The 23,931-nt window shown below is 35.6% G+C and overlaps 1 protein-coding gene across 1 annotated transcript in view; it reads left to right on the top strand.

The window, feature by feature from the left end:
* Nucleotides 1–800: 800 nt before the first annotated feature.
* Nucleotides 801–23,931, top strand: part of LOC129240368 (dynein axonemal heavy chain 3-like) — a 321,108-nt gene continuing 297,977 nt past the window's right edge. The window contains exons 1-3 of the mRNA XM_054876125.1: nucleotides 801–1,237; nucleotides 1,301–1,507; nucleotides 23,449–23,490. Coding sequence (XP_054732100.1) covers nucleotides 1,018–1,237; nucleotides 1,301–1,507; nucleotides 23,449–23,490 — 469 coding nt within the window. The 5' untranslated portion in view covers nucleotides 801–1,017. The remainder of the gene's footprint in view (nucleotides 1,238–1,300; nucleotides 1,508–23,448; nucleotides 23,491–23,931) is intronic.

Below are 23,931 nucleotides of genomic sequence, written 5' to 3'. Positions count from 1 at the left end.
GAAAAGCAAAAAGGTGGAGCAACGAAGTATTAATTTTGCGTTGTGTACAAATTTGTTCACACCTGTGTAAATAAATTTTAAGCAGTTATTAACAAAAAATCAGATTGATAATCTGCAACAAAAGACTTACCTAAATGTGGCTATGTAGCAGCTATTTATCAATGTAATTTTCACAGAACTTTCAATAGAATTGAAAGATGCGAAGGTCTAAGCAAAATGGAATAGGCAAAACAATATTGCCTGCTAACTTTTTCAGCAAAAATTTTAATTTCTACGCTTTTGAGTACTTTTTCTTTAGAATTTGCTCTGAAATAAAAAGTAGCTTTTCCAAGGAGACAACACGGATTTATTAAGTAGCTTCAAGATGGCTAACACAGGGTGAAAATTAGGCTACTTACATCACCTTTAATTATTGCTTCATGGAGAGCGATGACAGAAAATTTTCAGGATTTGTCTTTTTTTAACAGAAGCAAACGATGGCTTCATTCAAGTCTGGCACACTTTATTAATACTGTTTGTTGCAACCATTCATGGTTACAACCTACACCGGCCCTGCATCAGCTACCGGGCGTTGCTTGGCAGCCGTTGCATTTTATGCTTATTGTTTATAAACAAAGTCAGCTGGAAAGGCTTTTGCTTTTCAAATTTTTTCAATTATATTCTGACTGTACACTGTGATTCTGACTTTTTGTCAGTGGACCTTCATTTATTTAACTTCAATTTATTTTTCTCTGTTTCAGTTGTCGAAAATGATGACAGAAAAATATTTGTTTGCCTCTCGGTAAAGGCAAAGAGAAAATATATTTGCAGCTGCAAAGAAGCAGCAGTGGAATCCAAACGATTCGAAAGGAACGACATCGAGAATAAAATAAACGGGAATCATTTTTTACGCTTAAACGTAGCAGCAGTGGGAGTGAAATAATCGCAGTACTTTGATTAAACATAGAGTTCAACGTAATTGCCAGTTGAGGTGCGGGCAACTCCCAACATACGTAGGAGTAGCGTTAGCCGTGCGTCATGAAGAAGACCATACGGCCTGAATCGACGCCCTACTGTGTGCAGCAGTCCAAGCCAAGGCGCATCAAAAACGGGAAAAGGTGTGAGGTGGATAAAAGGAGAACCAATCCATCCACTCCGGTGCGGCGCAATATTGTCGACTGCCCATTTTACACATTTAAGTATAAATTCGACGATTTACCGTTAGACCCAGCGAAGGCATTCATCGAAGAGAAGATTGGTAAAATCGAATCTGAATGACTCGCGGATGCATTTGTATTTTGCTTTAATTTTTTTTTTACAGCGCATATGCAAGTAAACCAAATAGTGGGACGTTGCAATAAGGAATTGGATTTCCATTTATATGAAATGGGTCATGAAGTGAAATGGAGTTTGGAGGAGTGTGACGATGAAAGTATTCAAGACTTGAAGCTGGAGGATATTGTAGTACCCCAAAAAATGGGATTGTTAAAAAACAAAAAGGAGCATCAGTATTCATTCAATGCGAGAGGTGAGTGCGTAATTGTTTTTTGATTTACTTGAAATGTGTTAAAGCACCTAGCTGGAAATTAAAAGTTAGTTAATGGGAGTCCTTCTGCTGTGTATGCTTAAGTTCCCGTTTGACTTTCTTTTTTAGCAGTTATTTTGTTTTCACGCCTGTCGTAGTTCGACTGCATCCTGTAGAGATGCTAAGTAGAAAAACCACAGGTTGGTTACAAAGTATAATACTAAAAGCAATACCAAAGAACGAGTACAAGGAGCAACACTCACATTTACAGATTTTTATAATATTTATATGTAATTAATTGTCTAAAGTTATATTGGGCAGAAAAGGTTGTGTTGGTATATAAAATAGCAAATATTTTGTACGAGTATATTTTTGGTTTTTCAGGTCTTAAGCAAGTTGTTGGCCGATTTATTTTTAAATACATTAATTCCCGCATTTTATATTTCTTACTATCGTCGAGAATATGTTTTATGGACAGTTGGCAGTTACACGTTTCACAATACCCTTTGAATGGGTATTCATGAGTAATCTTGGTGTGATCCACACATAGTCTAGTAATAAAACGGAGTTCGTCCACAGTCGTTGAATTAGGAAACGTTGGTTTAATGCGATGTGCGTTGTAAAGCTTGTAGCCGTTTTGGTACGTTTGCCAGCTAGCCCTCATCAATTCCCATATGTGGGGACAGATAAAAAGTCGGGCATACACTGTAGTGTCTGAGTGTTCATAACAATCATCTGAATTTCAACGGCCGCCGTGGCCGAATGAGTTGGTGCGTGACTACCATTCGGAATTCAGAGAGAGAACGTCGGTTCGAATCTCGGTGAAAGATTAAAATTAAGAACACAAAGAGGGTGTACGCGCCAATTATATATATATATATATCCGCATAATCTTCAACATGATTTTTATATTTGAACAGTGTTGTATCAAAATGTCTTTTGAATTTTCAATAAGCGAACCAAGTCGATTTTGAAATGCAGTGATGATTGACCTGCTATCTGTGCAAATAACGTATTTCTCTTTACTAGCTGTAGCATTCTTTATAGCAAAGTTGATGGCAACTGACTCAGCCGCGAAGACTGAATGGGACAGAAAAAGCAGTTCCAGTCAGGGTTGCACACTTTTGCACTACCACTAAATTGCACTCCCGCTCTCCATTCAGTGGCAGTTAATTTGCAAAATCCGTTGTAACTGAAGATTTGATTGTTTTTCCGTCTTTTGAGACTACTGCAAAATACATTGATTGCACTGATTTAGAACCATCAGTAACGAGAAATTTCCAGCCTTCTCTTTTTGAAATTTCTATTATTTCCAAAAATGTTTTCTGATAGACTATAGGGTTACTTGTTTGTGGTTTGGCAATAATCGTCTTAAAAAATATATTATTTCTTTTGCATATAAGACTGAATTATATATGGCTGAAGGTTCCTTCAAGCAGCGACTTCTTGAACAACAGTTACATCTTTATTAAGAATAATCAAAAAACATTTGCTGACTAAACGGAGTTGGCTTTATTGTATCGTTTGTGACTAGATGGCAGACCAGACTATCCTAACATATTTTTAGTCCGTTCTGTGAGAAAGGCCCGAAGGCCTCTGCGAAACGCGGTATGATAGAGTTCATTCAAAAAGCTGATGTACTCATATGTGAAGAAAATTGCATCCATACTATAGATTTGCACAGTCTGATATTTTCCATAAAGTGTGATAAAATTCACACGAATATAAAGCGTTTTTCAGTAAGAGCGCTTCAACTTTTTTTTTTGAATAAAACACAAACGGTTTGACTTTTTTAACTAATTTTTTTGAAGTGAAAACTTCTTTAGAATCGTTGGGAGTGATTTGAGAAAAAGTGAAACGAAAAAAGCGACCAACTTGGCTACGAAGCGTTATATTATATGTTGATATAAACGTAGCGACGAACTAAATAACTTTTAGGCCAGCGCCGACAGCATGGCGCGATAGCCGAGCGACTAGCAATGTGAGCTTCCGATCCAAAATCCTTGGTTCGAATTACAAGAAAAAAATTTTTTTTATACAGTTATTTTATTTTATTTTATGATATGTTTATGAGGAGCTTTTTTTCATGGCAGAAATACACTCGGTGTTTTGCCATTGCCTGCTGAGGGGTGAGCGCTATTAGAAAAATAGTTTTTCTTAATTTTGGTGTTTTCACCGAGATTCGAACTGACGTTCTCTCTGTGAATTCTGAATAGTAGTCACGCACCAACCCATTCGGCTACGGCGTTTGTTTAATTTTACTGATGCAAAAATGAGGAAAAATATATGAATAAAGTTTGCTTACTGTTTACACATTTTCCAAAGGTGACGGAGAATCAAAAACAAAAGTCGATTTTCAAACAAATACGAGTGCATATGTGTAATTGTTTAGAGTTTCGGTCACGCCCCAGCAAAACCTGCGTGCATATGTGTTTGTAACATTCAAAAAAAGGTAATTGTGTTAGAGTTTCGGTCACGCAGGTTTTGCTGGGGACGCTCATAATAGCAACCGCGTGTGTATTTTTATATTCGTAAATATTTTCATTTTTAAATATTTACCGCAATTATGCCGAAAAATAATGCAGAAAAGTGTCGTGAATATCGACAGAAAAAAAAATCAATAAATAGCATCGCGGAATTCATTCACGAAAATTTAATAAAGTATACACCAGAAGTATCGCGGATACTTAGAAAAGATTACGATAAAGTTCCAATGATTTTAAGTGGCGATTTTAACGTAAATTTTGCATTGGGCACAGCGGTTCCTTTAATTGATTTTCTCAATACAACATACAATTTAAAAATGTGTAACAATCGAACTGAATCGACAACACGATCAAGAACAACAATTGACGCGGTATTTCAAAGATATGTTGACAACATCGAAACCAAAGCATTTGTATCATATTTTAGCTATCATAAGCCACTCGTATCATTAAAATATGAACTTGGCCTATAGCAATATTATAATGAACCTATAATTATCCCGCTCCTAATGCTGCTTTCGTCTCATTCTCTCTCAGTTTGTTTTCCGGAAGGTTTCACTTCTATCGCGTCTAACCGTTAGACTGGTATTTTTTTTTTTTTTATTATCGAGTTTGAACATATACATTTAAGTATGAAATTCGATTTCTTTTGCATGACCACCGCGTGCACGTTTTACGAAGTCCAATCGTTGAACCCAATTTTCGACCACTCTTTTGCATAAATCGGCCGAAATTCCAGCAATTTCGCGTTCAATATTGGCTCTGAGCTCACAAATCGTCGCCGGCTTGTTACTGTAGACCAATGACTTCACATAACCCGCGGCGGCCATTCGACCGGTCCATTTCTGGAAATAATGCGCTCATCGAACTTACTCTTCAACAAATCAATTGTAGCGTGTGCTGTGTGGCTTGTGGCCCCGTCCTGTTGAAACCACATGTCGTCTAAGTCCATACCATTCAATTGCGGCCAAAAATAATCGTTTATCATGTCGCGGTATCGATTTCCATTCACAGTAACGTGGCGATCGTTCTCGTCAAAGGAAAAAATATGGGCCAATTACGCCGCCGGCATGTAAACCGCACCAAACAATGATTTCTTCGGGATGCAACGGTGCCTCATGAATCACGTGTGGATTGCTTTCTGCCCAGTAACGCATATTTTGCTTGTTGACAAATCCATTGAGCCAAAAGTGAGCTTCATCACTGAAGATGATTTTTTGGAATTATTTGGATTTAAAGTAGCAGCAACAGAACGATTATTTTCATAAAAAATTTGCACAATTTGCAATCGTTGCTCAAGTGTGTAGCGTTCCATGACGAAATGTATACTAATGAAGTTTACAAATGACAAGCGAAAAATAAAAAATATTACGTCGTTCGCCCTCTCTATCGGAAAAAAGCGCACCTATTGAAAAACGCTATAGATGTTCTAAATCGACTACTCGCAAGAATTGATACTTATAACTGCTATGAGACGTCAGCCAAATAAAAATATATTAGAATTAAATTCGTTATGGAAGAAATCATAACTGAAGTAAAAAAACATTAAATTTTCTTTTATTTATAATTATTTCTTTTGTCCTATATACAAAATATATCCTCTATATTTTTTAGGATAAACTTTTGATATTCTAAAATATAAAATATATAAATTGGCACATTTCAATGCGTGTCGTATGCCGAGCATTTTTTTTTTTTTGAATGGCTCGTTATTGTTTCTGGCCTTGAATATTTTATTTGACATCTAGCATCCCTTACGATGGATAAGCGACGGCGCATTGTACAGCTTACATACAAACTTCCCCAGATTCATAAACAGCGAATCTCTTGACTATGAAAAATTAGTGTTACCAAGACTTTGCCAATTCCAGTAATTTCAGTGGGTTTTCTCTCCGTTTTCGGTAAAATTCTGGACACACCCTGTAGTGGTATGTAACCCAGGTAAGCTCTTAAAAACAGAGAGGCATAATTTTTTATGTATTGCCCAGCATACTTACCAAATGTCCGTCTCTGCGCCTATGATTACTACATTCGTTTCATAAAGCAGGATCACAAATAAAATAGTGCTACAGAATAAAGTTTCCATATGTTCCCAAAATCTTTATTTATTATTAGAAAAAACAAGGAAAATTTGAAACATTCCAGCAAGCAAAAAAGTCCGCAGCCATAGCCGAAAACGGAAATTAACTCTAATAAAATTCTGAGGTTCTCACCCAAAAGTAGAACCAGTTTTTGGACGTTTTTCGAATACGTTCTCCCACTAAAGTAAGCATCCGAAAGTACATTTTCGTTTTCGGATCATTTTTCACCCATTTTTGGATACGCTCCAAAAATTTGCTTACTCAGTTTGATTTTTCCCCACAGGAATGTTATGTACACTCAAACAAGTAAAAGTACCTACATAAGTATATACATACATGAGTCATAAAATAAGTTATGGCCATAAAATTTCTATTTAGTGCTGTCGGATCTATAGAACAAACGGAGTCTATCATTTTCAATTTCGATTTATCTTCAACGCATATTTTATGCACTTGATTCTAAATAATTTAGTATCAAAGTATTGGAAATGATAAATCAGCTATGAAAAATGGAAATAAATTAAAAAAATGAAATAAATTAACAGACAAATAATTATTATGTTTAATGTATCAAAGCGTGGAATGTAACAAAGAGAGGAAATAATCTGTAGATAATGAGAAATCAACGCAGACAGAATTCGCGATCAAGTTACGCAATAAAGGAGCATTCCTTGCATAATTAGTCGTGGCTTTATCTGAATAGAAGATGTTGAAATTCGAATGTAGAGTTCCTGGTGGTACAAGAAAATTAGTATTTTGTAGAAACGACGAACAGTGGACAGTCCCATTAATTAGATTAAAAACGAAAGAGAGCGAAATAATATTTCTCCTCGTTTCAAGAGGTTGTAGACTAATAAGAAGCAAACGTGAATTGCTTCACCTGTTCAAGTCTGTCTATAGAAAACTGGGGAAAAAGCCTCCAAATAACCGCTGCATATTCCAGTGTAGATCGTACACAAGATGAACAAAGTAGTTTTAGAGTATAAGGGTCTGCACCATTGGCGCTGGTTCGACGAACAATGCCAAAGTGCGAGTAAGATTATTTAGAAATAAAAAAATTGATGTGCCTATTACAAGAAAAAGTGCAATTGAATATAAGGTCTTTAATTTCTTCAGAGATTCGAAATAGAGAAAGCATCGTGCATTATGTTATGAACTTTTGAAAAAGTAATATGAAAGCATTTTTTAATACGTATTGAGAGCCGGGACTTGTGACACTAAAGAGTCAATTTATCTATCTCTGCTTGAAGGCGTGCCGCAGCGATTGCATTATTTACCACGAACAATATTTTTAAGTCGTCAGCATATAAAAAAAATCTGTAAAAATAAATACAGTCACTTACATATATAATTAATGAATAAAACAAAAAGTATTTACTTAATGAACTCCTGAAAAGGCAGTAAAAGGTTCCGAAGAAACACCGTCAATAGGAACGACACAACGTCTATTGCTTAGGTAAGGTTTCAACCATTGTAGGAAAACAGAATGAAGGCGCAATGTAGCAAGTTTATATAAATATATTATACAAAATTCACGAAACACTGATAGATTAGACACTTGTGCACATTTTCTTCATACGACGGTTCCATGGAAGATCATGAAGAGGTAAATATAGACATGTATTAGGTGCGCAATTAAGGTCTCGCTGTTTTTTTTATGAAAATACAACTTTATTCTGAAAAAATGGTTACAAGTGAAGTATTGCCCACCGCCGGCTACTCGTATTACTTTTTCCCATCTTTCTGGTAGATCTTGTATACCGTCGCGGTAAACTGTTCATCTTTTGAGGCTATCCACGGATCAAGCCATTTTTTGATGTTTTCAAATGAATGGAACTGTGCTGGTCAGCTAGACCATGTGCCATCGATCGGAACAGGTGACAATCGGACGCCGCAATATCTGGAGAATATGGTGGGTAGGGTAGGATTTCCCATTTCAGTGTTTCCAGGTAGGTTTTAATGGGCTTGCCAACGTGAGGCCGAGCGTTGTCATGTGGTATAATCACTTTTTCATGCCTCTCCGCGTATTGCGGCCGCTTCTCGCGCAGAGCTCGGCTCAGTCGCATCAATTAAAGTCGATACCGATCCCCATTGATGGTTTCGCTTAGTTTTAACAGTTCATAATAAATAACACCAACTTGATCCCACCAAATACATAGCATAACCTTCGCAGCGTGAATAATCGGCCGAGGCGACGACGCACAGTGGTTCTAAATCGACGAAAAGCGGAAACAATTCAATATCTTGCAAACGGATAGTCCGAATGAGCTGAAAATTGGTACACTGAAAATTCATAAAATGTCTAAGCTAAAACTAGAAAAAATTTTGGAAATTCTAAATAGTTTTGAAAAACTACGGAATTGAAAATAATATTTTACAAAAACTTGTCCTTTTTCTATTATGAATAAGAATAAAAACGGATTTCAAACTCGTAAAAATAAATTGTTAACCCTTCTAACTGCTTATTTGTCAGGGTTGAAGTGACCCAAAGGTCGTTTAATTGCTAAAAATAAATAAAACTCAATTGCATTATTGTTTTTTATGTTTTAACTTATGTACTAATCTATTCGCAGTAGAAAAGTTTAAAGAAAATCATAATTTCAAAAATTAAGTTTAATTTCAAATGGTTTTAGTAAATATGGCGTTAATTAGCACTACTAATATTTTTTTGTTTTTGTGTTTTATTTTAAAAAGATTTTTTTATAAAGATAATAAAAAATCATTATGAAAAGTTATTATTATTCCTTAAGAAAAAAACGAATATTATTACTTTATTCGTTATTGTTAATATCGCGTAACAAGTTTTTTGCCTCATCACTTAAAATAAGAAATTTCTTTTTTGGAGTCGGTCTTAATTTGTTGATAAAAGGGTCAGATGATAGCAGCATCATGTGCATAACATCTTCATTTGTTGAAACCCTATCACACTTTCTTGTATGCAGATTCCGATAGCGTTTATAATCCTTGTTTCTACATTCTTGAGCTTCTTCAGAAAGCGCGCCAACAGAAAATGTACAGTTTTCAATTATTTGCTTACCATGCAATAATACTTTATGTACTGGTGATGGCATGTTATACCATCCGTAGTTGGCGACTAACATTTTTGCAGTATCATATGCATAATTATCAAATTTACAACTATCCACCGGTTCTGGGCAGGTTATTGCTTCTAAAATCACAGCACATCTATTAATTATTTCTTCTTTAACACCTGTTATTTCAGAAGCTAACGCAGGATTGGCAAAAAATCTCCTGGATGTGTTGCCATCATTGGTAGTTCCCTTACCTTGCTTTACCATATCTAATCTAAGTCCAGTTTTCTCCGCAAATTCATTCTGAATTTGTGCTTTTCGCTTTTCTTTTATTGGACGCGTTTCGGCATTCGTTTTCCAGCACATTATTGGTAAGTTATATGCTATATGTAAAATGTATTCCATAAATTTGATACGCGCGTGTAAAGGAGACATACCAAATTTGATAGCTTCAGGATTTATAGGCCGAGCTTTAATTTTTTCTAAGCAATTCATTTGAGATGTGGTTGCGAGACATATGAAGCAAGAAGAAGATGCAGGAGTTTCGGTTACAGCTTGAGCCGTTTTGCCATCCAACATTGTAAAGAAAAACTCATGCCGAACTTTAAAAACTCGATTTCGTATATCAACAACTGAATCTTGTATTTGTGCGATTTCCGCATCTACTCTATTTTTTTCAGCTCGAATCTTTTCAGGGGTTTCCTTTGCGAATTGAAATTGGATACATCGACAATATCTCGTAGAAGAAGGACGTTCGTTTTTCCATACTACGTTGTTGTTTATTCGACAGGACAAATTTAATGGCACTATTGATGTCATAAATAGATTAGAATCACATAACTCTTTATCACCAAGTTTTTGGCTGTATTCGCATTGTCCAGACGCACCATCACAACGCCATTTAGAATACATTATTAATGATTCATCGTCAATTTCAGCGATTTCATCCTCAGTCATCGAATGAAGCAGCCGCTTTGCTGTGTGGTCTATAAGTTCTTGTAAATCAATAGACGCTGAAGTATCCGTAATTGTCATGCTTTCAGGATAACACCTTTTCTTCGGATCCAAAATCTTACTATAAGGAGGAAGAATGTCGTGGCCCTCTTTTTTTAAACCTTGTCTCAAAACTTGGTATTGGTATTTCGACATTTCCGTTTGTATAAATATAGCAAGTGATTTGTCAGCGTCGATATGGTGCATTTTTGGAGCCTTTGTGCGTGATTTAGCAGCACTTTTAATTTGCTCATCGGAATATAATGAACGAACTTGACTTATTTTATATCGTTTAGCACGCGTACAGCAATTCTCAAACTTTTTTTGAGGTCTACCGACTCTTTTTGTAATTTTTTTTGAAACAGAAGCACACTCTACATCTAAATTGAAGTGAAAAACTCCTTCAAGCCAACTACTATACTTAGCTTCAAATTTGGCTTTTGTCCTGCTACAAGTATTCCATTTTTTATTGAAGTGTGGTAAAAATCGCTGTTTTATTTGAAATAAAACTTTTTGAATTTGAGAATCGCTGAAGTTAGGGTAAGTATTTTTAAAGAATAACTGTAATTTACCAAGATCACGATTATTATCAATGATCTTTTTATACAAAATTTTATAGGAAATCGAAAAATTTTCCATTTCAAAAAAGTAATTTAATAAATTCTAATTATTTAAATATGTATACTCGTATAGAATCTACGGAATGTTTGGTTTGTAAGAAGGAGCGAGTATTTTCCTAGTAAGTGCAGTATGTCAATGAACTTACACAAAAAAAGATGGCATCAAAGTAAATCCAACTGCATTAATCAGAGACTGAACCCATTACAAAATGTTGTCTAAAAAGCTAAAAATTAATGTCAGGGTTGAAACTTTGATAAGATAGAAAATATTTATTCATTAACCAGAACACAATATACTTGTAAAACAAATTATTTAAATGAAATATGAAATTAAGCAAAATGCAATTAGAAGAATGTTTTCTTGCTAATTTCGAATAAAGGCAGCTAAATTATATTTGTCGAACTCTCCAAGATAACGCTGCGATTCGCCGGTGGCTATACTTTTTAATGACATTTATTTCAACTCCTTGACTTTATTCTCAAAAACATTTTTTTATTATTCCAAATGCTACTTCGACCAGTATTTGTATTTCATCAACAAGTGCTTTTACACAGTACATAACACAATTGATTTCATCAAGATTTTGAGCTAATACGAACATTTAAAGACCTCAAACGGCCAAGGTGGCAGCTGATGGCAGCTGATTTTACATCTATCTGATTGCGCAGAATGTACTTAATACTAAAATATAGTACTCAGCTTGGAGAAGAGTGGAGCTTTTTTTATAGACCTCCTAATCGCATACTCTTTTACATATTTTCTTTCGATTAACTGATTTATGTTCTACTAAGACCATGATAACTGGAGGAACGATATTATATATTCTATCTAAGGTACTATCCCTACCTAATATAAAAATCATAAAAGATTTTAAATATTGTTCATCCAGCTAAGGAACTTATTAATCAACCTTTTATGAAAAATATTCAGAAAAACCTGCTGCCAGCAATAGTACAACTTTGGCGATTTTTCCTGCGCAGCACATATCATATAAATAAATGAATTTCTTTTTTTCAGAAACCTCATTAAATTAGCTATTCAGAAAAAAATTTTTAAAATATTTTTGTTAATTTTCATCATTTGGAATTTTTTCCGCCCAGAAACCACTGTGCGACGTAGAAGCATGACCGGGCAGTCCACATGACTTTCTTTTCTTTGGATTGCTGTAATGAATCCATTTTTCATCACCCGTCACGATGCGATGAAGAAAACCCTTCCTTTTTTGCCGCTGGAACAGTTGTTGTTATACAGTTGGCGAAAACACGACGTTCAACATCCCTGGGTTTTAACTCATAAGAACCCCAAGTCCCCTGTTTTTGAATCATTCCCAAAGCATGCAATCGCTTAGAAATGGGTTGACGGGTAACTCCTAATACTGAAGCAAGCTCTTCTTGCGTTTGACACGGATCCTCATTGAGCAATGCCGTCAATTCAGCATCTTCCTTCACGCGGACGGTCGTCAACATTAAAATCACCATCTTTGAAGCGACGGAACCAATCTCGGCACGGTGTTTCACTTAAAATAGCATCTCCATAAACTTTTTGTAACTCTCGATGCGCTTCAGCTGTCGTTATTTTCGAATGAAAGAGGAAAATCAAAACCTCCCGCAAATGACGATTATTCGATACAAAAACAAAATCACTAATGTGTCGAAGCAGTTTGTTTACCATATGTCTAAGCTTGGCTTACGACGTTTACGACTAGCACATGACGACTCCGAACGGCAGATATTTTTTATGAGAAGCTTTTCCATGACAGAAATACATTCGGAGGTTTGTCATTGCCCGCCGAGGGGCGACCGCTATTAGAAAAAACTTTTTCTTCATTTTGGTGTTTCACCGAGATTCGAACCTGCATTCTCTCTGAATTCCGAATGGTAGTCACGCACCAACCCACTCCGCTACGGCGGCCGCCACAAATATTTGTTTAAGGCAAAAGAAAATCAATTATTTTCTCGGTAGATGGTTGATCAGTTATGAGTTACAGGGTGTTAACAAGGGAAGTAAACAAGGTTAAAATTCGGTACGTTTTACAGTTTTTCTTTGATAAAGGCGAAAATGCATGCCTCGCTGAAGGCCACTGAAATTGCGAATGGTGTTTATGGTACGGGTATTGTAACAGGAGCTAACAATCGACAAAACGGTTTTAAACCATTTGCGCAAAAATTTATGCAAAACTAATGGATTTCTTTATCCACAAACTAACAAACGTGGTTAACATATAAGTACAAATATCCTCTCCTTGTTGAAACTCCTACACAATCAACGGATTTGAACGCCATCGAAGATTTGTGGTCGGTTCTGAAAACAAATATAACAAAATATGGCATACATAACAAATCTTATCTTAAGGCGATACTTGAAGAGTGAAACCAAATTAGTCCAGAATACACTAAAAAATTGGTTGACTCTATGTCACGTAGAATTCAGCTGTAATTGATAATAACGATAACCAACAAAGTTATAAGTTATAAGTCAAAAATTAGAAAGGAGTAGTTGATTTTTTTTAACAGCATCATTTAAGCTGAGGCTCGAATTCTCTGTATGTTTTTTTTTTGCATTGCAATGAAATAAGTGGACACTTTTTTGTATTTCATGTTGAGAAATTAAATAAAACAAAATACAGAAATAAAATATCTGCTCTGTTTTTCCATTTTCACAAAATATTATGAAATATAGGACACTTTACAAAAAAATCACATTTTGTATCAAATAAGGTATGGGTGACTGAATACCAAACAGCTCAGAATGATGAGTGGAATGAGTCCATATAACCCTGTTGGTCCGTCGGTGCGTCTATGAGTATGGTAACTCAATTAAAAATTAATATATTTTATTGAAACTTGGTACAAGTATTGATATTTATCTAAAGTGTTTTGGTATTGAAAATGGGCGAAATTGGTCAATAATAACCACCCACTTTCATATAACGAAACTTTTCAAAAGTGCAGAAAACGTAATTCTCTCTTATATGCAAATGAAGCAACATTTTTATTTTCAATAAAAGAAATACAAAGCAAATCAACTGTTGAGAAATCGTCGTATCACCCCCACATTTGTGTTAATGTGTGTGTCCCGATAACGACTTAATAAAGCTCGCTCAAAATTTCCACCTCTTCTAGATCCGACATATGAGCAAATTTCCATCCGTCCGTCTGATATTACAAGCAATGACTCTCATTGTCTAAGTGTTTCTTTGATTTCTAAAATTAACGGCACGCCCGAATTAAATTTTATTGAAATGTGCGCGGGTATTTAAATACGGTTCGGACCGAATTCAGCACTTCTTTACTAGTTGAAACTGTGCGTAAGAGTTCATATTAATATGCCACTATTGCCATTGAAAAAGTAATTTTACGCTGCATATGGGTTTATTTTTGTTTTTGCCCCCCTTATACATATTCATATGTATGCGTGTAAATGTGCGGGTATATTAAGGAAATGAAGCGCCTATTACTTTCACGACACTCCCTGTGTATGTAAATCGATAATGGCATTTAAATAAAAAGGTTGCTTCAGGATGCCAGTGGTCCTAATGATGCCCACCGAGGCCCTACTGATATAAGTATTGGCAACCGGCCTTGATAAGTATGCCCGAAATGGCCTTTGGGAATTATTCATATTCTTCATGCATTTTATGTGCGCAATTGGGGCTCACACACATTTTCATACAGTAGTGACCATATGAATAGAAACAACATTGCAAAATACCAAAATTGAATCTTTTGAAGTTTAAACGATATTATACCATATATTATTGCTTTGTTTCGAAAATGCCAGCCTTTTGATGTTATAAGAATTGGGTCGCACGCTTCGGCAAGTTAATCTTTTGGAGAGTTTAGAAATGACAGTTTCGTATAAATGGCAAAGATATTGAAAGAAGGTTATCAACTATTTAAATGTTATTTTATCAACATCCACCTTAAATTTAGAGGATATTGGTGAATATTTGGGGGTGATCAGACAAACCATCAAAGCCCTTGATTAGGTATAATCAAAAGAACTAAAAATAATATTATCTATATGATAGGAAGGATATTGATGTAGCCGATATGGAGGCCGCCATTTTTGGAGAGAAGAGTATAAGCGATATAAAAAGTCGAAGGTGCTTAACAACACAAATAACTTGTTATATCCCAAATCTAATTTTTGCATACATTTTTGAGTTGTTGAGAAGGACGAAATCGAGAGTAATGAGGTCGACGTCGTTTCTAGCCTAACAATAAAACCTAGAATTACTCTGCTGGGGTTGATAGATTAACACCTTGAGCTACGCAATACTCATTCACCCGCTGTAGGTAGAAGAAGGCTCTTTGGTACAAATTATTTGGTTACGATAAATACAAAAATTACTGTGCCGCAATCGGCCGCCGTAGACGAAAGGGTTTGTGCGTGATTATCATTTAGTAATGTCTGGGTTCGAAACCCGTTGTGACACGAAGTATCAAAATGATAGAAAAAGTTTACTCTAAAGCATAGTACTGAGTTCGCATTTCATGGCTGCCAAAATCCATACAAATTGCATTGTCGTGAAATATTCGTGAAATATCATATGAGTCACGCCGATAAAATACCGCGCAACATGATACCACCAAACTTTTTTCACCCTATAAGTGCCTGAGTTCGATATATACTAGGCTGCTCAATATATGAAATATACTTTAGTATTCAGTATAAACTCCCTAAGCATCAATAAACTTGTTCCAATATATAAATTCCATCTCCGAAGTGAGAATATGGAAGGGCTGCAAAATACGCTTCCACTGCTATTATAACCTCATCATTTGAGGAAAAACGCTTTCCACGCATGCAGTTTTTTAGTTTTGGAAGCAGATAGAAATTACTGGAGGCCAAATCTAGTGCTATATACTACTACTTTCACTAGAATTCGAATTGATTCATAGATTTTAGCCATGGGCAAAATGCTCTTCTGACCGTGCATTGTGCTGATGAAAATTAATTTTTTTCTCTTGCAAAACTGGGTCTTTTTTCACGAATTTTTCCTTCAACTGGTCCAAAAGGTTCCAATAATATTCAGAAATTATTGTTTTATCAGTTTGCAAGTAATCCACAAATGAAATTACTTACGTTTCTCAAAAAACTGATGCTAACACCTACTTGGCCGATTTCTGGACACGAACTTGTTTTGAAGCCGAAGAACTAGGCTCACACCACGCTTTAACCTCTTGTTTTGATTTAGGATGATGCGAACAGGCCCAAGTCTCATCCATTGATGAATCGACGCACAAAATCCACTTCATACTTTTGAAGACGCTTTAAATGTTGCTAAGAAAGTCCCTTTCGAGTGTGTTTTTGTTCCATTGTTAACGAATACGTTTAAAATCAGCAACGCATCTTTAGTCACTTTGAACATTCGTCCACAAATTCGGCAAATCGGTAAATCGGCAAAAGCGCTTCAATAACTCTGATGGAGCTCTGAAATTTTCAGCAGAGAAAATTGTGGATCAAATGCAAACCAAATCAGCAGAAATGGGTCAAAATTCATTTAGTAAACAGTTGGTGCAATGCACGGCGAATATCATTGGGCGAAATTCAAACGAATGGCCTACTTTATTTTATTTTACTTCATTTTATTTTAGTTTATTTAAGTTTAATCCGGGGTAAAGCCATTATCTGTCATAGACTTGACTGCAATTAATGAGACTTGCGGCTAAGAAAATATTTACGTAATATAGCTTCGACGTTTGCGAAATTTTATTATTTTATTTATTTTATTTAATTTTTTTACATTTCATTTCATTTTATTTTAAGATATCGTTTCTAACTATGTATATGCCCATCACTGTGAAAGTAGGAGGTTTAGTTTAGTGTACACTGAGAATACAGCTCAGCACTGTTAGATAGTTTTACTGTTATTTGCCTTTTTTCAAAAGATATTTCGCAGGTTGTGTCGGCATTTGCATTGCCGCTGCGGTGGTGGATGTGTGGGCGAATGCTTATCACGCATATTTTTAAACTTCTGAATGTAAACTTGCACACATAAGTTGTTATATAGGTACCCATTTCAACTTTAATAGCTTTAAGTGTATAATAAAAAGCAGTCACATTTACTTGCAATGTAGAGTGGACCTAATGTTCCTTGTGAGTATTCTGCATATTTAAAAATCCCATGCTTTAACCAATAAATTTTGTGATATTTTGATATTGCTTGCAATGTAATATGAAAACATGAACGAAGCTCAATACGGATATGGGATTTTTAACCAGTAAAAATTGGGAAATATTTAAACACACTTATTTTCTGAGAGATGCTTTTGATTTTTTAGAGCTAAATTAGACATCGACAGATTAGCGTAGAAAACGCAAATATATCTGCAACATGCAAATATATCTAATCATGATTACAATTTATTTTTCTTATATAAGTATATATGAAAGTTGTTTGAACTCCCAAGGTGGCGCTGGAACCAAGATACTCGAAAATATGAGCCGATTTGTTTCTCCGACACCATGAAACAAAATTGTTTAAATCAGAGGTCGGCAAAATTGACTTTGACAGAGTAATCGCACTGCACAGTGGTGAAAAGGGTGAAATTTAAAGATCAAACGTGTGATAAATATAGGTGTAAAATTATAATTTATATATTACATATTATATATATGTATATATAATTGGCGCGTACACCCTTTTTGAGTGTTTGGCCGAGATCTTCCTCCTATTTGTGGTGTGCGTCTTGATGTTGCTCCACAAATGGAGGGACCTACAGTTTCAAGCCGACTCCGAACGGCAAACGGATTTTATGAGGAGCATTTTCATGGCAGAAATACAGTCGGAGGTTTGTCATTGCCTGCCGAGGGCGACCGCTATTATAAAAATGTTTTTCTTAATTTTGGTATTTCACCGAGATTCGAACCTACGTTCTATCTGTGAATTCCAAATGGTATTCGGATACGGCGGCCGTTTAAGAGTGTAGGGATCAGAAAATAAAAAACTATTTTGACGAATAAAGGCTAACATTGCGAACGATTTAGGAAGGATAAATTTTATTTGGGTAGTGAAGTTCAGCTTGGTCCTTTAATTCACTAATTGACTTTAGCGGCGAGTTCGAGAGTAATCTGTTGGAACAACATTAAAAACTTTCTCATACGAAGTATAGTGACATTTATTAATGTTTAGGAACAAACGATTACGCACACACCAACTATATAAGTTTTTCAACTCACACTGGAGAATGGATGAATCTTCTGAACATTTAATTTCATAATAGATTTTTAGATCATACGCGTATAGAAGAAAATTACATAACGAAGAACAGGAACAAATATCGTTATGAGGAGGATAAAGAGTAGCGAACCTAGAACACTACCTTGTTGAAAACCAGACGAAGCAATAAAAGAATAAGACGATGCATTATCACAGTGCCTATTATTGAGGTAGGAAATTAACCACTTCAGAAATTGAGAGTGAAAGCCGAAACGCCCAAGTTTAGCAATTCATATTGGGTGAGATACCCTATCAAAAGCCTTAGAGAAATTTATATAGATCACATCCATTTGGAAACCTAAACAGCTAAACTCGTTAATGTAGATCTACCCGGAATAACGTAACAAATGCTTAACAGCAGCAATTTTGAAACTGCAAACAGTTTGGAAATCGGTCTATAATTTCAATATTATTTTTATTGCCGCTTTTAAGGATAGGATATCCAAGTATTGCTTCGTTGGTGTCAGAACTACGATTGATTTGAAGATCGGAGGAATACCTGTGTTGCGTGAACTGCACCACGTGTAAGCTTTGCCGCCCTCTGGTTTAAATCATGTTGCAAGGCTAGTATGTCGGATGCACAGGTTATTACATTGTGGAAGCTACAAAACATCTATTAATGTCATCTGTAAATAGAACGAAAAAAGAGGTTTAATAAATTGATTAGATGTTTAACTTTCGTTTTCATACATTCTGCTCGAGAGATAAACTTGAAATCTTGAAAAGGGTAAAAAAGTCGAATTAAAACTCTGACTCTCCAACCTCAGCAATAACATTGCATGAGAAACTTTGACAAAAGCAAGTTAGGTTTGGAAAGCCAGTATAGATGGTGCCTACCTGAACCCCACTTCTGAGCCTCCTAGGATGAGGCTCAATATTCCGAAAATGCTGTAAAGATAGTGGCAGTTGGCCATCAATTAAGTTCGTCAGGCTGTTAAGGATTTATTAAGTAATTAGCAAAGGAAAGCTTTTATTTAATAATTTTTCCAAAAGTTCGGAAGAAACGGTCACCTTAGAGATTGGTTTATGGTTTGAGACCTCATTACTACTTTCTGACTTCAAAACTGGAGTAAGGGATGTGAACTTTCAACGATCTATAACCAAGGCAGTCGAGAGGAAAAGATTGAAGATAACGAATAAAGCGATACAAATAGATTGATTGCATTATTTTAGAAAAAATGTAAATACAATTACTATCGTTATCACATTCTGTAGAAAAATGAAGGGAGAGATTAATAGAGACCCGAAATCCAAGGAATGATATGGCGGGACACATTTACATATAAGAAAGTTGCATCATCAGCCATAAAGTTAGATTAAAGATATGGTCAAAAGAAGACTCGGAAATTTTCTCATCAAAGATACCAGGTTGTTCAATAAGTTTAAGCGGTGGGATAAGAAAAACACAAATTTATGGATTGAAATAAACTTTAATATTCAGTACAGTCTCCAATGAGATTCCGATTTATGAATTCCATTCCTCAAGTGAGAATATGGAAGGGCTACAAAATACACTTCCACTGCTATTATGAACTCATCATATGATGAAAAACGTGCATGAGAAGCATGAATTTGTTTAGGTCTGCAAACAGATGGAAGTGACTAGGAGCTAAACCTAGTGAATACGATGGATGCTCCAACAATTCGAACTTTAATTCATGGATTTTAGCATTGTCCTGATGCTCTTTTGCAAACTGGGTACTTTTTCAAAAATATTTTCCTTCAGCTGGTCTAACATGTTACAGTAATATTCAGAATTTATTGTTTTACTAGTTGGCAAGTAATCCACCAACAAAATTCCTAAACCCAAAAAACTGATGCTAACACCTTATTGGCTGATTTCTGGCCACGAACGCATTTCGGCATCGAAGAAGCCGAGGTATGGGCTCACTTCTTATTTTATTGAAAAAAAAGAAATTAAATGCAAAAATTTAATAAATGGTTGTCATACCATTTTATTTTATAACAGTATTCAACCGATTTGGTATGGAATCTACCAACATTTTGATAATTGTCATTCGCCCAATAGGGCTGCCTTTAGTTCGGGTTTGCTGGTAATGCGCCTCTCTCATAGCTTTCGTTCATTTCCAAGATCTGGCGACTGTTGGGGATGAGAAAAATACTAGCCATATTATATGCAAGCCACATTCGTAAATCGTGGGCCGAATGTTTAGGGCCAATGTAGTGTTGTGAGGTTTTATGATTTGCTCAAGTTCAGTTTCTCAGCATTTTTTGTTTTTTGAGATTTTCCTTTAAAATATTGAAAAAAGGGCCTTGATCGCAGCTTCGCTATGGGAAAAGGTATTTATGTCTGCCTCCCAACAGACTCCTGCTTGAAAAACGTTACTAGGCAGTTGGAAGGATACTAAAATACTGGCTGATCTAGGGAAAACCCCCCGATTTTGATTTGATTTGTTTATTCGCGGACAACTTGCTGGTAAAAGTAATTAGCTTTTATTTTGAACAAAATTTAATGAAACTCACGAACTCAAACTTATTATGCCTATAAATAGTGTTATGAGGATGCTGATGGATGCTAGTATGAGGAGGTTAAGGTCTAGGGATTTAGGTGGCCAAAATTTCGGGGTTATGTGGTCATGGAAATTTTGAGCCATCCAATCTTGTATCGCCATCATATTTTGTGAAGGAGCAGAGCCTAGCTGAGAGGTCGCAGTTTTCACAATTGTCTCTAGAACCTCGATACATGTAACAAAATCCACTCGAAATCCTTGAGTAAAGAAATGTGGTGGTATGACATGTTCATTCATGTTCCCAACATCTGAAATCATAACTGGAAACTCATGCTCATGGCTATGTCTGTCTGGTAGTTTTTGCGGTTGGTCTTTTAGTTTTGGCCAAAATTTTTTTTTTTTTTTTTTAGAGTTCGTTTCCATCGGATAACTCGCTGTCCTCGTGTTTACTGCGAAATAAACTGTATTCTGCACATTACCTAATATTTATACCCGAAATCTTCATGGGGAACTCGACGGATAAGAGCCTCAGAAATATGAAGCTCTTTCCCTCCCCTCATCAATGATCGCTTGCACATGTTAAATAAATCCTGTAGATCAGACAGTGACTGAACGTTCACAATTCACAGCGAACCTTATGAACGGGTGCACTTAAGAAAATTAGAGATTCTAAATCGGTGTGATTTACACACATTTCATCTCTTCATTTCTTAAGTTAAGTTATAGTTCTTCATGACTTATATAAAAAAGAACAAAAAAAAATAATGGCATATATGCATGTATTTGAATACCGTATGCACCCTGTATGCAAATACAATATGCAATATCATTAGACTGACGACAAAAGGAATTATGTTACGCATCTGCCTGCATGTACCTTGTCCGTATGTCGTTAAGCGAAAGGGAATATGATTAAAAATAATAATTAATGCAATAAGGCGACCGGATGAAATTGGAGGAAATTAGAAATTAAGCATACTAATGAGGATTGTGGTACTCTGTACCATTAATATACAGTATTAATATACAGTGACCGACAAAAGTCTCCATACACCCCCCATTTCCACTGGATTGAAAGTTAAAAAAAATGTACTGAAAAATGTGTTTACACAGTTATATTTGAAAGCTTTTCCTAATCATTATAAACTTAAAAAAATCCATACATTAACATAAAATAGCAAAGCTATGGCAGAAAAACCTAAAACCAACGTTGACAAAAGTAAGTACAGTACACAAATATCTTACACCAGAGTGAAAAATTTCACTTAACTCTAAGTAATATTGCTTCTTAGTATTGAGTTGGTCCACTATTAGCATCAATTACAGCTTGAAGCCGTCGTAGCATTGAGGTGACTAAATTTGTTAACTCTGTAGAAGTTATATTGTTCAAAGCTTCTATTAGTCGTTATTTGAGTACTGAAGCGCTTGAAATCGGATTTTTTCTAATATTTCGATCTAAAATTTCCCAGACATGTTCAATAATATTCAAATCTGGGCTTTGCGGTGGTATATTTAATTGCTTTGGAGCAGGTAAAGAAGCCAATCCTTCACAATGTGTGCTGTATGCTTTCTATCGTTATCCTGTTGAAAGATCCAGCCTGGACCAAGCTCCAAATCATCCACTGAAGATTTCAGATTGACTTCCAATAACGATTGGTATTTATAACGATCCATATTACCTTGAATAAATACTAATCTTCCAACTCCAGATGCAGCAACAGCTCCCCAAACCATTACATAACCACCACCATGCTTCACTGTTGATACGAAATTCTTCGGACTCAATGCAGTATTTTTTTTCCTCCACACTTTTGCTCTTCTATTGCTACCGAATATATTAAACTTCGACTCATCTGTAAACACAACTTTTTGCCATCCCCTTTTTCCTGTGTGCTTTGGCGAGCTCCAGGCGAAGTTTCAGAAATAAGAGCCTTTTTTCGAAGTGTTCTACTATGAAAGCTGTTTTTGTTCAGAGCTCTTTGAATTGTTCTTGGATGAACGCACTTGTTGGATGAGCTTGCTATATCCTCGGCCAATTTTGGAGCAGAAACTTTTGGATTTTTGTCCACTTCTTTTAGAATCAAGCTGACGTCTCTGCGAGATAGTTTGCTCGGGCGGCAACTGCGCGGCTTATTTTCGGTGGAGCCACTATTTTGAAAGTTTTTTACAATGGTCTGGACTGTTGCACGGCTTAAGTTTAAGATTTTTGAAATTTCACCATATGATTTTTTTTCCTGTGCTGAATAACTAAATTTCTAACGTCAACTGATATTTCTTTTCGAGGAGCCATTGTAGATATTTAAGTATTCAAATTGCAACTAAAATCAATATTAGCTAAGCAAAAAACATAATAAAAGGAAAGAAATAGACAAACGGTATTTTACCGTTATGACAACATAGGATATCAGAGTACAAGCTAGGAAACCGGTTCTGTATGTACACTTTTGTCAACGCTGTTTTAATGTTTTTTTTAGCACAACTGTGTTGTTTTATGTTAAAGAATGAATTTGTTTAGTTAAGTGGATTAGAAAAAGATTTCAAATTAAATTGCATAAACACATTTTTAAGCAAAGTGTTTGTACTTTGTAAACAACGAAAGGGAGGGGTGTATGTAGACTTCTGTCGGCCACTGTATGTAAGCAATTTATAGCTACATATTTTTATTTTACTTACATTTTTATTTGTTTCGTTTTCTTCTCAATAGTAGCAAGAAAAATGCGAGTGTAGAAGCTATTTGACAACTAAATTTGAATAACAGAGTACTACGAAAGCGAAAAGGAAATGAGGTCTGAAATTCGAAAATCTTTGGGCGAAAGTCGTGTTAAAACGCACCTTTTTTGCAAATATGAACAATATTTCACTCGCATTGCATTACAGAGAAGGGCCCTGATTTTCTTACACACTGATTTTCAACAATACGCAGGTTTTGTCCTTTTCAATGCATAATTTTTATATTCTCTGCTCGTGTTAGGTTCATTAGTTCCACCTAAATTTAGTTTTGTTTTTAAATCAATATTTTATTTTCTTTTTTTCAGCCTGCGATCAGTTTCCATGGATTACGAAATGTTGGACAAATTGTAAGTGTCAAATTGTTTTTTTATCGTAAGAAATTTTTATAATTTGCGCAGAGGGACATTTTGAACTAAAGGAATTGAAAAAATGTAGCTTACCATAAGTACTGCACTTTGTGTATCTTGAAATTCCAACCAGTTAGTTCCATCATAGTAGTATCATAATAGCACAAAATGATACAATGGCTCTACACAGCAGTAGTAAGACCAATTCTCTACTATGGTATTGTAATAGGGGGGAATGCTCTTGAGAAGGGTGTGAACATGAAAAGAGTTGACAAGGTCCAAAAACTCGCATCTGCTCTTATAACCGGTGCAATGTCAACCACACAATGCGACATTAAATTTCCTTCCGGTAGATCTGCAGGCACCTACCCTCGAGAGAAGAGTGGGAACGACACGTGATAAGACAGGGCGAGTCCATCCATGTATACAAAGCTCGAGGGC

The sequence above is a fragment of the Anastrepha obliqua genome, chromosome 3 (assembly GCF_027943255.1).
Source record: "Anastrepha obliqua isolate idAnaObli1 chromosome 3, idAnaObli1_1.0, whole genome shotgun sequence".
Lineage (NCBI taxonomy): Eukaryota > Metazoa > Arthropoda > Insecta > Diptera > Tephritidae > Anastrepha > Anastrepha obliqua.
Note: the sequence above shows the minus strand (reverse complement) of the source record. Positions and strands in the feature narration are given on the sequence as shown.